This window comes from Gloeophyllum trabeum (assembly GCF_000344685.1).
Source record: "Gloeophyllum trabeum ATCC 11539 unplaced genomic scaffold GLOTRscaffold_00008, whole genome shotgun sequence".
Classification (NCBI taxonomy): Eukaryota; Fungi; Basidiomycota; class Agaricomycetes; order Gloeophyllales; family Gloeophyllaceae; genus Gloeophyllum; species Gloeophyllum trabeum.
The window spans coordinates 436,014-450,475 of record NW_006920417.1 but is presented as its reverse complement, the minus strand read 5'-3'; the positions used below and the strand labels follow the sequence as shown (position 1 = coordinate 450,475).

The 14,462-nt window shown below is 55.2% G+C and overlaps 9 protein-coding genes across 9 annotated transcripts; 2 read left to right on the top strand and 7 right to left on the bottom strand.

Annotated features, from left to right (window-relative positions):
• Positions 1 to 73: 73 nt before the first annotated feature.
• GLOTRDRAFT_43484 (P-loop containing nucleoside triphosphate hydrolase protein) lies at positions 74 to 799 on the bottom strand (the record flags this gene model as incomplete). The annotated part of the gene is made up of 1 exon (XM_007868494.1): positions 74 to 799. A coding segment is annotated over one exon (726 nt), but the record flags the coding sequence as incomplete, so codon positions are not given.
• A 295-nt stretch (positions 800 to 1,094) lies between these two features.
• GLOTRDRAFT_7043 (uncharacterized protein) lies at positions 1,095 to 1,427 on the bottom strand (the record flags this gene model as incomplete). Its single annotated transcript, XM_007868403.1, has 1 exon — positions 1,095 to 1,427. A coding segment is annotated over one exon (333 nt), but the record flags the coding sequence as incomplete, so codon positions are not given.
• Positions 1,428 to 1,471: 44 nt separating this feature from the next.
• GLOTRDRAFT_111316 (uncharacterized protein) lies at positions 1,472 to 1,704 on the top strand. The gene has a single exon (XM_007868652.1). The coding sequence runs from the start codon at positions 1,476 to 1,478 to the stop codon at positions 1,635 to 1,637; it is 162 nt and encodes a 53-aa protein (XP_007866843.1). The 5' UTR covers positions 1,472 to 1,475; the 3' UTR covers positions 1,638 to 1,704.
• A 22-nt stretch (positions 1,705 to 1,726) lies between these two features.
• GLOTRDRAFT_77142 (P-loop containing nucleoside triphosphate hydrolase protein) lies at positions 1,727 to 3,749 on the bottom strand (the record flags this gene model as incomplete). Its single annotated transcript, XM_007868651.1, has 3 exons — positions 3,728 to 3,749; positions 3,472 to 3,672; positions 1,727 to 3,420 (listed from the first exon to the last, which is right to left on the bottom strand). Coding segments are annotated over exons 2-3 (1,890 nt in total), but the record flags the coding sequence as incomplete, so codon positions are not given.
• A 1-nt stretch (position 3,750) lies between these two features.
• GLOTRDRAFT_15878 (uncharacterized protein) lies at positions 3,751 to 5,001 on the bottom strand (the record flags this gene model as incomplete). Its single annotated transcript, XM_007868408.1, has 1 exon — positions 3,751 to 5,001. A coding segment is annotated over one exon (1,251 nt), but the record flags the coding sequence as incomplete, so codon positions are not given.
• A 1,474-nt stretch (positions 5,002 to 6,475) lies between these two features.
• Positions 6,476 to 8,699, top strand: GLOTRDRAFT_139116 (Phosphodiest-domain-containing protein; the record flags this gene model as incomplete). Its single annotated transcript, XM_007868650.1, has 13 exons — positions 6,476 to 6,807; positions 6,866 to 6,956; positions 7,009 to 7,022; positions 7,077 to 7,094; positions 7,148 to 7,187; positions 7,243 to 7,329; positions 7,384 to 7,433; positions 7,497 to 7,554; positions 7,615 to 7,699; positions 7,752 to 7,813; positions 7,868 to 8,057; positions 8,122 to 8,357; positions 8,415 to 8,699. The coding sequence occupies 13 exons, from the start codon at positions 6,476 to 6,478 to the stop codon at positions 8,697 to 8,699; spliced, it is 1,548 nt and encodes a 515-aa protein (XP_007866841.1).
• On the bottom strand, positions 8,255 to 9,962 carry GLOTRDRAFT_139115 (DUF500-domain-containing protein). Its single transcript, XM_007868649.1, has 5 exons — positions 9,782 to 9,962; positions 9,657 to 9,722; positions 9,266 to 9,598; positions 8,415 to 9,212; positions 8,255 to 8,357 (listed from the first exon to the last, which is right to left on the bottom strand). The coding sequence occupies exons 1-4, from the start codon at positions 9,951 to 9,953 to the stop codon at positions 8,950 to 8,952; spliced, it is 834 nt and encodes a 277-aa protein (XP_007866840.1). The 5' UTR covers positions 9,954 to 9,962; the 3' UTR covers positions 8,255 to 8,357; positions 8,415 to 8,949.
• Positions 9,963 to 10,257: 295 nt separating this feature from the next.
• Positions 10,258 to 12,553, bottom strand: GLOTRDRAFT_116421 (pyruvate decarboxylase THI3; the record flags this gene model as incomplete). The annotated part of the gene is made up of 10 exons (XM_007868648.1): positions 10,258 to 10,492; positions 10,550 to 10,687; positions 10,743 to 11,152; positions 11,205 to 11,345; positions 11,399 to 11,707; positions 11,767 to 12,025; positions 12,081 to 12,158; positions 12,215 to 12,266; positions 12,320 to 12,353; positions 12,407 to 12,553. 10 exons carry the CDS (start codon positions 12,551 to 12,553, stop codon positions 10,258 to 10,260), a joined length of 1,803 nt encoding a protein of 600 aa, XP_007866839.1.
• A 329-nt stretch (positions 12,554 to 12,882) lies between these two features.
• GLOTRDRAFT_106228 (acyl-CoA N-acyltransferase) lies at positions 12,883 to 13,488 on the bottom strand (the record flags this gene model as incomplete). Its single annotated transcript, XM_007868647.1, has 2 exons — positions 12,883 to 12,997; positions 13,061 to 13,488. The coding sequence occupies 2 exons, from the start codon at positions 13,486 to 13,488 to the stop codon at positions 12,883 to 12,885; spliced, it is 543 nt and encodes a 180-aa protein (XP_007866838.1).
• Between the last annotated feature and the right edge of the window lie 974 nt (positions 13,489 to 14,462).

Here is a 14,462-nt window from a genome sequence, read left to right as displayed (position 1 = left end):
TCTCATGTGGATAATCGGGGAATAGTTGTCTGCAGACAAGGAATATATCTTCACGCGACAGCTCTTGGACATACACCTTCGTAAATCTGTTCATGAAAGACTTCGGCAAGCCCTTCCTTCCTCCTCCTTGATGCAAAGGATTCTGCGCGGCAAAAATGCGAAAGCCAGGATGTCGAGAGAAGGAGCGGCCTAGTTCGGGTATATACACAGTTCCTCGATGGTCCAACACAGCGTTCAGACCTTCCAAGACCGCTTGAGGAGCCAAGTTCATCTCATCCAGAAGGACCCAGGAACCTTCCTGCATTGCCTTCAGGAAGTCAGCGTCTTTCCATGCAAATTCTCCCGATCGACCTCCTTCAACAGGCAAGTCTGAGCCGAACAAGTCTATCAAGTCGCTTTGATCGCTGAAATTGATGCGATACAGCTTGTAACCGCATATATTGGCCAAAGCAGTGACGAGACTTGTCTTCCCTACTCCCGGGCTACCTTCCAGCAGGATGGGCTTTAGCAACTGAGAAGCTCTGACCACTCTCATAGCATTGTCAAGAGTTGTAGGAGCCTGAAGATGGAAGGTATGGTTTTTAACGGGCACCGGTCCCTTGGGTATTGCGAAAGAGCCAATCTGAACGAATGTAGAAGCATCGTACGCCGGAACATGCGACAGGGTAAGATCATTGTCGCTGATCAACGGTACCAGTGCTTGCAGCTTATGAACAGCCTCTTGACGGAGTCGTTGAACAGCTTGTGATGAGTACGACGACACCTGCGGAAGTGATGCCAGTCCATCCAATACAGTCATGTGGGCCGCATGATGCTAAGGCAGGTATAAGTTATGTACCAAGCAACGGCCGTATCACTTACGAAAAGAGCCGCGGGATGGATAGATCCGTCATCGTCCGGGTGGTATGTCAAGCTCATGAAAGAGGTCCAGGCCTAGGATAGGACCCGTTAAGGCAAATTCACTGCAAATATCAGCGACTTACGAGCAAATCACGCAGACCAAGCAAAGCATTGTCGCCAACTTTATCCGCTAACCACTGACTGAAATCAAGTAAGGGCGCCGTGTATACCCTGAGATGTTCATGGCGCCAAAGGTTGTCGATTATCTGCTCGAGGTCACGACGCTCGCTGACAGGCGGGACCCAAATCTCCGTAAATCTGTTCCTCAAAGCAGGGGATAGCTCCTTCTTGCCGTAGTCCCCTCCGGGGTTCATGGTCGCAACGAGCTTGAAACCCTCAGCAGCTTTGACGACAGGCTGGTCAATATCTTCGCCGCCCTTCTCTGCCAATACAATTGTTCGACCCGGTTCTAACACGCTATTGAGGCGCTCTAAAACGGAGTCATCCGCCAAGGATATCTCGTCGAGAAGCATCGCGTCCCCCTGACGCATTGCCTGAACCAGAGGTCCGTCGACCCACTCAAATAGGGCAGCAGCCGAATTTATGCTCTGACGGGCCTGGCGAAGGGCTTGAAGATGGGCTGCATCGACAGTGCCGGACATGAGCAGAGTATCCAGAACAGTCTGCGCACGGTGAAAGTCATTAACCGTCTCTTTTACTCCGAGGTCTCGCAGAAGGGAAGCAACCTCTTCGAGGATTCTCGTCTGGGATGTGCTGCGGTTCCGCACTGGTCGTAGTCCTCCAATCAGATCTGCAGTTTCCGTGTTCAAGTGGCAATTGACAGTGTATAAGCGCTTCGAGACGTTCTCAGCATAAACTTGACATACGGAGGTCTTTCCAGATCCAGTTTCGCCAACCAAAAGAACTGGCTCGTTATGCTTGAGTGCTCTGCACAGAAGGATGAACAGTCGGCGCATTGCTTCCGTCCAGATCAAGCCAGGCCCTGATGGAACCGTGCATCCGAGATACTCCTCCAGTTCTGCCTTCGACCTATCTAATCCGTACAGTGCCTTCTCGTGTATGGTGACCTTCATGATCAACTCAATGACCTCCTTCACGACGGCCTTATCATCCTCTCGTCGAGCTCGCTCCGCCAACAACATGTAACCGTCATTGGCTAGCTCTTGATAACCGACGGCGCCTCTCCCTGCCCAACGGAAGAGATCCCGCAACGTCGCGAAGCCATGCTTGCTCTCGAACACTCGACTGGACTGGCGCCGTTTCTGCAATTCTCGGAAGACAGCAACGATACGCTGCCCATAAGAGGGTGCGATCCGGCAGCGTTGACATAGAATCGTCTCTAGTTCTGCTTGGGGTACGTCTTCAAAATGCACTTCTAAGAACCGATTGCGGAATGCCCGCGATAAGACCTTCCTGCCACCATAGAGACCTGGAGGATTTTGAGTCGCGAACAGCATAAAATGTGGATGCGGCCGAACTACTTCTTGAGTCTCCGGGATCATCAACTCGCGATTATCGTCAAGCAGCCTATTCAGAGCTTCAAGAACGTCCGTCGGCGCCAGATTCAATTCGTCCAAGACTATCCAGTGCCCATGTCGGAGAGCATGTACCAACAGGCCATCCTTGAACACGAGCTTCCCGGTCTCTGGATCAGGGACATAGGTTCCTATATATTCTTGTATATCTGTATGTTCGTGGTTGTTGATCCGAACGAATCGATGCCCTGTTCGCCGAGCAAGATATTCAATAGAACTAGTCTTTCCGCTCGATGTAGGGCCTTCGATCAGTACAGGGAAACGGCGAGTCGTGATGATTCTAGCTAAGTCAATGAGCTTCCTCTCTACCGACGGCGTCATGATGTAGTCGTCAATGAGATCTTCCGGCACGGGTCCCTTTTCCAGATAGAAGGGCCCAACCTTGACAAAGTCGGAGCCCGAGCTCGAGCGAGGAGGAACGGGCTCCTTCGACAACAGAGAGCGAGCGTTCTTCACTCTAGATAGGAGGTGCTTCTGAGCTATGGACAAGGCAAGCTCAGCACTGGGTCCGTTCAGGACCATGGTAAAAGCCATCAAGCACCCTTCCCACAGAGCACGCCTCAAACCGAAAGACCCTGTCATATCTGAAGCAAACGTTAAAGCGCGCGCCAAGGTACGCATGCTATAGTGAGGCCTGTGGTTTGATCCGTCAGCGACTTCGCGTCCGTCAGCCAACCTTTTCATGGCAGTGTAGTACTCTGCGACGTCCATGATAGCGGCCTTATCGCCAACGGCGGAGGGCCCAATGTACTGCGAGACGATGCTCAGCAAGGTATCCCTGTCTGCGTCAGGTGGGGAGACTTGTATCTCCGTGAAACGAGAGCGGACCGTTGGAGGTAGGTCTTTCTTTCCGACGTCAGTCGCTGGGTTCATGCACGCAAACAGTCGGAAATCAGGATGTCGGGGAACGGGCTCAAGGTGGCCTTGCTCCGTGAGCGTGATGGAGCCATTGGGATCATGGAGTAGACTGGATATACATTCCAATGTCTCTGAACTAGCAAGGTTTATCTCGTCAAGCAAAATCCTGTAAGCTGAAATCAGCCCCTGTGTCCTTGTTGCTTATATGATAACGCACCAATCTCCAGATCTCAACGCTTTTACAAGCGGCCCTTCAACGAAAGAAAAGGCAAACTTGCCCTTGCTCTGGACAAACTGCACATCAAATTGCTGGACCCTCGCGAAGAATGCATCCCATTCACTAGCGGATGCTTGCAACTCCGCCGTCTTACGCCGTTTCCGCGGCTCGGACGAGTCCAACTGGTCGCCCGCCATCCTGCTTTCGTCCGTGTGATAAGATAACAACCCAAATTACAAAAACTCGCAGAACTCACCTTCCTTCCGGCGTACCCGCACCTTTCGCCTCAATCCTCTCCTTCGCCATCCTTACCGCCTCCTTCCACAGGCCCACCGCGCGCTTCCACTTCGCCTCCCCAACCGCCTTCCTCACCGCCTCCTCGAACTTCGCATTCTTCTTCCGGCTGAACGTCAGCCCAAATAGCTCCGTGAACCGCTCCTGCAGCTCGTACGCCGGCACGCGCGCGTCCACCGGCTTGAACCCGCCAAGCAGATCCGACGACTCGGTCTGGTGCGACAGATTCAGCGAGATCAACGGCCGGTGCAGCAGATGCGCGAGGTGCGTCACGACGCTCGTCTTCCCCGTACCGGTCTCGCCGGTGAGCAGGACTGGCTCGCGGAGGGAGACAGCGGTCGCGATGCGGCTCAGCAAGAGCACGGCGGGCCGGTGCATGGCGAAGGGCCTCGCAACGGCCCCCTCGATCGGTCTGCGACTCGCAGCCTTGGCCGCCAGTCTTGTGCGGCCGACCCGCACGGCGACGACGTGGCCATTGTTGTCCTTTTCTAACTCGAGCTCGGGAGTCCTGTCGTTCAGGACCCATTCGCAGCGTTCGGGAGCAAGGCCGAGCTCTTCGCCAATCTTCGCGGCCATTGCGAGGTTGTGCGAGCGCGCGGACGGCGTCGAAGCCTCGATGCCGAAGAAAACGTCGCGCGCCTCGAGGTACATCTCCTCTCGTAGCGATGGGTTCGGGAATATGGCAGATAACGGAGGAACGAAGATATCGTCCGAGTCCTCGTCGATATCCATGGGCTGGTACGAAGCAGGCAGCAAGTTCTCGACCCTGCTGCAGAACTTCTCCAGCTCCCGCACCCCGACCTCTTGCGTGGACGGCGCAGTGCCAAGAGCGCGTACATCCTCCCATAGACGGATGAACGCCCGCGCAGGCACGCCCGCCAGACGCGGGAACCGCGAATTCACGATCAACCTCAGCTCGTCCGCCGTCGGCGCAGGCACGACGACCTCGTAAAACTTATTCGACCCAAAAAACGTCGCAGCGGGCAACCTGCCCTTGGCGCTGACAGACCGCGTCGCGAACACCGCGAAGCCCTCGTCCGCCTCCACGCGCCCGCGGTTGGGCACGTTCATGCCCGCGCGGCCGCCGACCCACTTGCCCAGGCCGAGCGACTCGACGAGCGGCTTGAGGACGCCGAGGACCTCCGTGCTGGCGCGGTCGACGTCCTTGAAGACCACCCACCGGCCTTCTTTCATCGCGCGCACGAGGACGCCCTCGCGCCATTCGAAGGTGCCGGGACTCGTGGGGGAAGACACGTACGAGCCCAGCAGAGACCGCGGGTCGAGCGAGGTGTCTGCGAGGGGGATGGTGACTATCTGGTTTGGGACGTTCGGGTAGAGCGTAGAAGCCAGATGGGACAGCAGGAGAGATTTCCCAGACGAGGGTGGAGACGTGAGAAGCAGAGGCAGACGGTTTGACAGCCTAAGGGAGATGGCTCGTAGAGCATCAATGGCAGTTGCCGTATGAATCAGCCGTGAAGGTTGCGAGGGCCCATCGGAGCTGCGCAGCACGAGCACGCCGTGAATATTCGCTACTCTAGGACTGAGAGACAAAGGTTCCATCTGTTCTTCTCCTTCCTGGGCATAGTAATCGTGGGGCTCCTGGATTAGCGCATTGCTCACATTCTCCAGTCTGACAAGCTCGACGGCAGCCAGCATCCATCCGTCGATTTCTTGGCGGGTTCCGTTGATATCTTCCCCGAAGCTGACTGGGCAGTCTTCGCCGCAGATTTCGCCGAGGACCTCGGTCTCGAGCTTCTCTCGTTCTACTTCGCCCATTCCCGTGTGAAGGGCGTAGCATTTAATGGCGAGAACACGCACGCCACGATCCGGATGGGGGGTAGTAAACAGTCTCGAAAGGTAAGCAGGTGACCATAGTAAGTTGTCAGGCAGGACGCGGTTTGCCTGCAAGATGCGGTAGTATGCGACAAGGAGAGCGTGCAGTCGCTGAGAGTCGACGGTCTCTAGAGATGGCGTGGAGGCGAGAAAAGCCAGCGGGCCCCCTTGGGGGACGTGCTCCTGGATGAATTGGAGGAGAACGCTGGAGATATACGTTAGAGCCCAGTAACAAGGCCGAGGGAGCAGAAGACATACAAGAAGAGTTCCTCGTGGGGCTGCACAAGTAGAGATAGGGCAATGAACTTGTCTTCGACGTCATTTCCATGCTCTAGCCAGCGAGCGCAGAGTTCAAGCAGCAGAGGTCTAAAGCACTGAGCTACAGCGAGCGTCAGAGAAGGGACTAGGAGAAGACGCGATAACAGTGCCAGTAATTGGTCAGAAGAGGATACTTGTAGGAGAGCGGCAGCGTATGGAGAGTCCGAGGGAATTTTTGAGAGAAGAATGCGAGTCTGTCTCTTCCAGTTGATGGTGGTTGGATCATGCAGTTCCATGGCCGGCAGTCTATCCTTATGTTGCAGGATTGTAGTACCAGGCTAGCCCCAGAGGCCGTATTTTGAGCAGCAGACCTGAGCCCAGAGCCCAGCAGTGTATGGTACTTTTCGGTAATTTGTTTTCTAGACAATGAGACAGGCAGGCCAGCGTATGTCCCAGAGCTGCGCGTCGAGGGACTCTGCAAACTTCCGTTGCCTATTTTCCGACTATCCTCCACGTGGGAAGATGAGCGACCAATGATGGTGGCGGTGCCGCTTCCCAGTGCGGAGACTTGCAGTCACGTTCTCCGAGTCTGTGTTGGCTTGCTTCGATGCCGACCGCAATGAAGGAGGCGAACGTATCGACCTCGCCGCGACTGCCCCAGCACGTCTCCGACGGGACCTCTGACGAGGAACGCAAAGGACTGCTCTCTGGCGACGTCCAAGACCGCCCCGATCCCGAGTTGAGCGGGAAGAGGCCCTGGACGAAGAGGATCCTTGTCCTCGCCACGGCTGCGGCGCTATTGCTCTTAGGCGTAGCTGCTGGAGAGTGTCTTCTATCTCGACGTGCCGACAAGAATACCCTGCGTGCAACCTTCCTCAAAGACGCCGTCCGCTCGAATGGCACGCATGACTTCAAGCCGACAGTTCTGGTTGTCTCCATAGATGGATTGCAGTACGTGATTTCTTCTCTTTGATACGAGTGTGTTTCAAGTGGGCTGCTCCAAACAAAGGGCTGGTTATCTTGACCGCGGCCTGACCCCTCATCTGCTGGACATCGCCAAGAAAGGCTTACGAGCCAAGTTCATGAAGCCCATATTCCCTGTATGTCCCATATAGCTCCCCGTAAATGCTTTGCTGACATGTACACCTCCAGACCTTAACTTTCCCGTGAGTTTCTCGTCTGTCCTCGCGCTTAGTCTAGTACGACCTTGTTGGCCAAAGGAACCATTGGGCCCTCATGTATGTTCTGTTTCCCTGCTATTTGACGACGGTTACAGAGCTTATTATGACAGGACCGGCCTATACGCAGAATCCCATGGAATAGTCGCAAATGTAGGTATATTGTCAACTATGTCTTGCATGGTCTGACTGGTAGCCCCTCGTCCAGAATTTCTGGGATCCAGAGACGGGTACCGAATTCCATTACAACTCGGCCGCCCATTCCTGGAACGCGAGCTGGTGGTTTGGGGAACCCGTACGTCGTGGTCCAGCATTCGAGGCAGAGGTGTCACTCATCTGTTACATACAGATGTGGGAAACGGCGGGCAAGGCAGGCCTGATCACTGCGAACCTGATGTGGTGCGTACATATACTCACTAAGGGTCGGTAAGCCGCACCTTCATCTGACTCTCCCCGGGAAAGGCCAGGACCTCCTCAGACTAGAACAGGGTGGAGTCCCACCTACTTCATTCCATGGCGGGTGCGTAAATGACATTCTCTCACGCTCCTCAACAGGGCGTTGTGTAACATACGGTTCCAGGATAAAGTACCTCTCAAGGAGAAGCATGATCAGATCATGGCCTGGCTTGATATGCCCATAGACACAAGACCGCAGCTGATCATGGGTGGGCTGTGGCTCTGAGTTCATTATCCCTAGCTAACTTCTCTGGATTACAGCATATGAGCCATCCCTCGACCAGGCAGGACATCTCACCGGTCCAAACTCAACCCTCGTCAACGTAAGCACACATCCTCTAGTCACTCTAATTCTCTGAACAACCTCCTGCTCACAGAATACCTTATCGTATGTCGACCGGTTTGCGAAAGACATCCACGAGTCCCTCGAAGCGCGCAACCTGACCGACATCGTCGACGTCGTCTTCGTCAGCGACCACGGCATGACGGACACGAGCCACCTCAATATGATCTACATCGATGAGATCCTCGGCAAAGACGGCTACGAGGCCATCGAGCACGAAGACGGTGCGCCCCCCTCTCCTGTACCACCATACCATCATATTAATACTAAATACTAAATTGGATGCAGGCTGGCCCTCGATGGGCATCCGCTTCTCCCCATCCGTCGACGCCGCGCACTACCTCGACATCCTGCTGGACGCCGCGAGGGCGAACCCGGAGAAGTTCGACGTGTACACGCACGAGACGATGCCGCAGCGGTACCACTTCTCCGACAACCCGCGCATCGCGCCGATCTACATCGTCCCGAAGATGGCGTACGCGCTTACCACCAGGAAGGATGGGGATGTCGGGTTTACCAAGGGGGTGAGTTGCGCTGTGATCTGCCGCTACGTTTCCCTGGGCGCTGATTGTGTCATGCAGAACCATGGGTATGACAATGACGAGCCGTCGATGAGAGCGTTCTTCGTCGCCCACGGGCCCTTCTCTGCGGTGACGAAAGTCGTCCAGAAACAGAACTCGCAGAGGTTGATGCGGCGCCTCCTAGGCAACCCCAACGAGGGGTGGCATTCCACAGCCGACGATACGTATGTCTTGGAGGGCTTCGAGAACGTCAACCTTTACAATTTGGTGATGAAGCTGCTGGGCATCCAGGATTCAGCGGCGAAGACGAATGGGACGGAGGGATTCTGGGACAAGTATTTTTGATGGGATCATGGTCATGATTTAGACGGAGGGATGATATAATCCTGTAATGTGTATAGCTTGTATAGTTGATCATAGACATAGCACCGTGTTGGGAGACTCGATTTTATATAGCGTGCGTATGGTACGTGACAATCCGCGGCATCAACAGAAATCATTAAATATATCGTACACATCCTTCCGCTGCATGTACATTATATCCAGATCATGATGACTCGTAAGTATTCCCTTCAATGGTCAGGCAGCCTCAGCCCTAGTGTCCCTCCGCATCGAACACCGTATTCGCCGGCATGTGCTCTCCGGATGCGGTCGGGACGTACGCTTCCTCTGGCAAGCCGCTCTCGTCGAGACCCTCCGCAGCTTCGATGACCTCGTATAATCGCGAAGCGACTTCTGGCGGGGGTACGCGACCGCTGAGGATATCCTTCGCGGGTACTGGGGATCCGTAGAAGTCGCGGTTTGCGTCCTTGCGCTCGATGAGCACTGTGCCTTCCAGTGATAGACCAGCGAAGAGACCTGCAATAACTTTAGCACCATCGAACATAGCCCAATTGGTGATATCCACTTACCCTTCGACTTCGAATACGAGAACATCGGCGCCGGGTGCGCCAGCGCAGTCTGCACGCTCCCGCCCGTTCCGATAGGCCCAGCAGTCGCGCTGATGTTCCCGCCGATAGTCACATTCCCGCCCATCGAGAACGCGCGCACGGCCTCCTCCGTGTTCAGCACGATCACAAAGTCCGTGATGTCCGCGCCAATCTGCAGCCCCCACCCGACGCCGCCCGTCATGATGCACGACGGCGCCGACCACGAGCCGTCGGGCAGGCGCGCGATGACGAGGCCCGAGCCCGCCTTGCCCGAGAAGACGAAGCCGGCTTTCAGGACTTGGAAGATGGCGAGACCTGGGGAGTCATCGAGGTTAGACGCGTGTACGATGGCATGGAGGACAATGGCGCTCACCTCGCGCTCGTTGTAGGACAGCCTTGGGGATGGCATTCAATGCAGATTCAGGATGGTCGGGATCAGCTAAAGGTGTAAGCCACCGATTCAGTAATACAATCGCATATTATACAAGCTTCACGTACCCAAGAACGTAGCGAGGATCTTAGCCGCCTTCTCCGCCTCCCCAGGGAGACTGAACCCCTGTACAAAGTCCCTGCTTTCGTTCGCAACCTTGTTCCCGCTCTCCTTGATGAACGCGGTGGCCTGTATACCGGCCTTGTGCGCGCCCCTCTTGAACTTGTCAAGCATAGACATTGTGGATCGGTAAGAGGTATATGAGAGATGTCAAGTCAATCGCGAAGGCGCGGTGACGCACATCACTATAGTGTCCGGAGTAATCCTGAGAAGCACTGCATGGTACAGCCTCAAAGTCATCCTTTCCCGTCTATTCCAGGTCGTTGTGGCCTCAGGAACAGCTGGGGCACCGTGCAAACAGACATTAGAAGAAATAACATTGCGCTCTAGTCTCCTGCTTGCAATACAAAATACAATTCTATGACTTCTTCGACTATCCTTTACCAATGTCCCCCGTAGTGCGTACAATCATATGCGAACCGCCTCAGATCGACGTAGCATCCGCCACATACTGGTTGGTCTTCCCGCTCAGCTCAGCCTGAGCCTTCAAGCCCCGCGGAGCGTCGTGCTGCGGCATGATCACCTCGACCAACTGGATCTTCTTCGCGCTCGCGAACTCTGGGTCGTCCAGCAGCTTCTCCGCCTCCTCCTTCGTCTTGACGGTGTATGACAGGGAAATACCCTCGCCGCCAAGGACATCAAGGAGGCTCGTCCATTTCCTGGACGGCCACCAAGTTAGAACATGCGAAGCTAAAGGTGGGAAACGTAGCACGTACCAGTTCTGGATGTCATTGTACTTTCTGTACTTGCCGTGGAGGTATCGCTCGATGGTGTAGCCGCTGTTGTTGAGGACGAAGATGATCGGTTTGACGCCGGTCCTGATCATGGTCGACAATTCCTGCACCGTCAATTGCCTGCACATCTACAATCAGTATGTGCCCGACCGAATCCCATGTCATGTCAACTCACAAGCTACCGTCACCAACGAAGAGAATCGTCCTCCCAAGCCCCAGCTCCCGTCCAGCGAGTGCAGCCCCGAGTGTACTGCCCACAGTCCACCCAATACTACCCCACAAAATCTGGCTGACGAACACGGCGCCCTCGGGCAGCGGCACGTCGAGTATACCGAAGCTGGACGTGCCCGTTTCCGCGACGACAATGTCCTTCGGCTTGAAGAATCCGCCGACGCGCGGCCACCACCACGCCTGCGAGATAATGTTGTCCTCCTCTTTCGGCACGACGCGCTTGAACAGCGGCACGGTCTGCTGCTTCGCTTCTTCCTTGAAGGGCTGCAGACGCGCGGTGAGTTTTGGCAGGAGGCGCTTCATGCCGATCCCGGGGAAGCGGGCGTGCAGGACCATGGTGTGGTCGGAGTGCAGCTGGAACACAGTCAGGCTGAGGAAGATGGGAGCATGGCAGAAGACGGCGTACCTCGATGGTCTTGCTCTGTGGGACGCTGTAGGTGAAGTTACCGGTGTTGAAGTCGCTCTTCAGGGAACCGATCGAAAGTACGAGCTTAGCACTTTCGACCTTTTCCTTCACATCTGGGTGGCTGATAGACCCTACGTAGATCTGTCGAAGCCTATTCAATATCGTCTCGTGACATTTACTAATTAGGAACTTGCCCCCCCGTAACGGTCGTAACTCTCATTGACCGTGGTCTTCCCCATAGGAGCCGAGAACACAGGGTAATGCGTCTTCACCAGGAGCTCCTTGAGTTCTTCCTTCACATGATGTCTGATCGCACAGGCATCGGTGAGGATGATGGCATCCTGACCGGCGTCTTTCAGTAACCGGACGATCTCGTCCAGTACGAAGTTCTCGACATCAGGGTCGTTTTCGGGAGGCTCCTTCGACAAGGGGACGCGCAGGCGCCCCGAGGGGATTTTTTCGTAACAAATATCGGTGGGGAGTGTGAGGTAAACAGGCCGGCCCTGGTTAGATGCTGCCGTCAGCACCGACAGAAGTCGGGATTGAGGGAACGCAAGCTTACAAGGACAATGCAGTCAGTCAGAACGCGGTCGATCTCGGCCGCTGCCGTGGACTTGTTCATGAGGGTGGCTTGCGAGGCGGTGAACAGCTCGGCAGCCTTCGTGTATGCGTCGAAGCGGCCGTCACCCAGGGTGTGATGGAGCATCGGCTTGTTTTTGAGTTGCGCGGTGTTGGGTACACCAGCGATGTGTAGGACGGGGACATGCTCGGAGAAGGCACCCGCAATGCCGTTGATTGCGCTGAGTTCTCCTACACCGAATCTGCAAGTTCACCGACTTGAGTAACGAAGCGCTGATCTGCGAGGACAAGACGCACGTAGTCAACACAACACCGATGCTCTGATCTTTGACGCGTGCATAACCGTCCGCTGCGTATGCAGCATTCAGTTCATTACTGTGGCGGAAGTATAGATTAGGCTAGGTATATGCGCGTCTCGGGATGCGACCTACCAGTTTCCGATCCACTCGATGGTTTTGTGATCTTCTACAAGATCCAGGAAGCCTAGTCGCACGCGAGTCAGATCCAGTGGGCACAGGTGGGATCGGGATACTCACCCAGGTTGAAGTCTCCGGGCACACCAAACATAGACTGGATCGGGACTTGTCGGTCAATGCATGCACGACGGAAGAATGTATGCGTACTGTGACGCCCAGCTGGGCAAGACGCTCGAGCAGATAGCTTCCGACGTAGATTTGGTCGCCGGTATCCTGGCCAACCTTTACTGTCTCGAGCTCATGGCGAAGACGGTTGACCTCCGCCTGAAGCTCGGCGACGTTGGCTGAAGTCATGACAAGGGCAGGAGTGAATGATCTGTAGTAGAGTTATGAGGAACGCTGTGGACGACGACGAGGATTATATAGACCGACCTTTGATGAAGACGGGCTCGGTCGGGAATGGGGGGGCGGAGGCTTATAAGGCTGGGCTAGCCTGGATCGGAGCGGTCTTGACGCGAGGATGACATATCGATTTTGTTTTTGTAACTCTGGCCGTGCGCTGGAGTGAGCGGTGAATGGGCGCCGGAGTCCGCCGAAGCCTGCTCTAGGTGCTCTAGTCTCATACATCCACATGCGTGCTCGCAATCGACACACAAGTAACTACGCAGTATACACGAAACGCTTCACTGCCCGTGCTGCTCCGCCCATTCCCTGTCCAGAATACTCATCCGGATGGCGTCCTCCCATCCGCCGTCTATCCAGTTGGCCTCCTTCGTTGCCCCCTCTTCCCGGAACCCGCTGCCAGCGTAATTCGAGCCATTCGTCAACACTCTGTCTGGCATTCCACAAAAGAGTACGCACATCTTCTTGTACACAGCTCTGGCTGCCGCATTACCCTCCAGTACCCCGAGTGAGATCCTATGCAGCCCGAAGTTCCGGAAGGCATAACCAATAATAAACTCGAGCGTCTCCGTCCCATACCCTTTCCCTTGATACTCCCGTAGCAATCCGATCTCAGTCATTGCATCGCGGTTCTTTGCATTGCCCTGGGCTAACGCGCACCACCCCATAAACTCCCCCTCTCGATTTTCCTTGAGGGTGATCACGACGTACAACGTCGCGGCCTCCATCCCGGGCTTCAGCACGTCCTTCACGAACTTGTCCCCGCGCGGGACGACCCAGTCGTTCCAGAGGAAACGCTGCGCGACGGGGTCGTTCCATATTCTGAGGAGTGGCTCCCAGTCGGACTCGCGAAACGCACGGAGGACAAGGCGGTCGGTTTCGAACATCGGCAGGTGCACCGGTGAGTGACGGGAAGTGTTCGAGGGTGAGTCTGTATACCTCATTTACGGTATATAATATAATATGCTCTGCAACCAACGGACACGTATGCTTTCCGGCACGACATCTGTCAGCCACCCGAGCGTCACGTATAAGTACAGTTATTTGGCTTAGTTTACGTGAGGTACTGTAAATCCACGTAAATCGACCCTGCCATGACCCGGGGTCAATGGTGGCTGATGGCCCAAGCTAGCAGGTACAGCGCGAAAATTCTAAGTCCCACCGCATTGAAAGGTCCCGAGTGGTGTCAGATTCATGATAAATACAAGAGATATACTGTACGTATCATTCTTACTAGACACAAAGGCTCTAAATACGAGAAATAATGCTATATGACGAGGAGCATATAGGTCCTCGATGCGTCAGACGCGATCTAATTACACGCCACGCGTCCTGGGGTCCCGAAATGAGTATCCCGACAAGGGCGCCAAAGCTCTCGGGGTTTGATGGGGAGAAGCGCTCGGGAACGCGGCGCGAAGCGGCGGCGCCTTGATGTGATTGTACGGAGGGCGTGACGTGCCCGTAAATCCAGGCATCACGTGGTCCTGTAAATCGGCGTAAATCCACCGAAATAAACGCTTATGCTGCTTATGCCGCGCTTTCGAGCACTTATGCGGTAAATATGAGTGCTTTTCCGCTTGCAGCAGGCCTCCCCGGCTCTTGGGGGCTAAACGGACTACATAGAGCGACTTTTTGAGTACATTATCCATAGTTACACGCATTTTGGTAATATACATCAACTTCTATCTACTGCAGGAGAGCAAAAACACCCCCGGGGAGGTGCAGCCGCCGGGGAACGAGCGGGACAGGCGACGCGTCGACGCGTCGCGCGAGGCGTGGGAATACCCGGGAACCGCCGAGCCCCACCTGCCTAATAAGGCAGGAAACGCGTAAAGCCAGCGGAATAAGTACAGTTATTTGG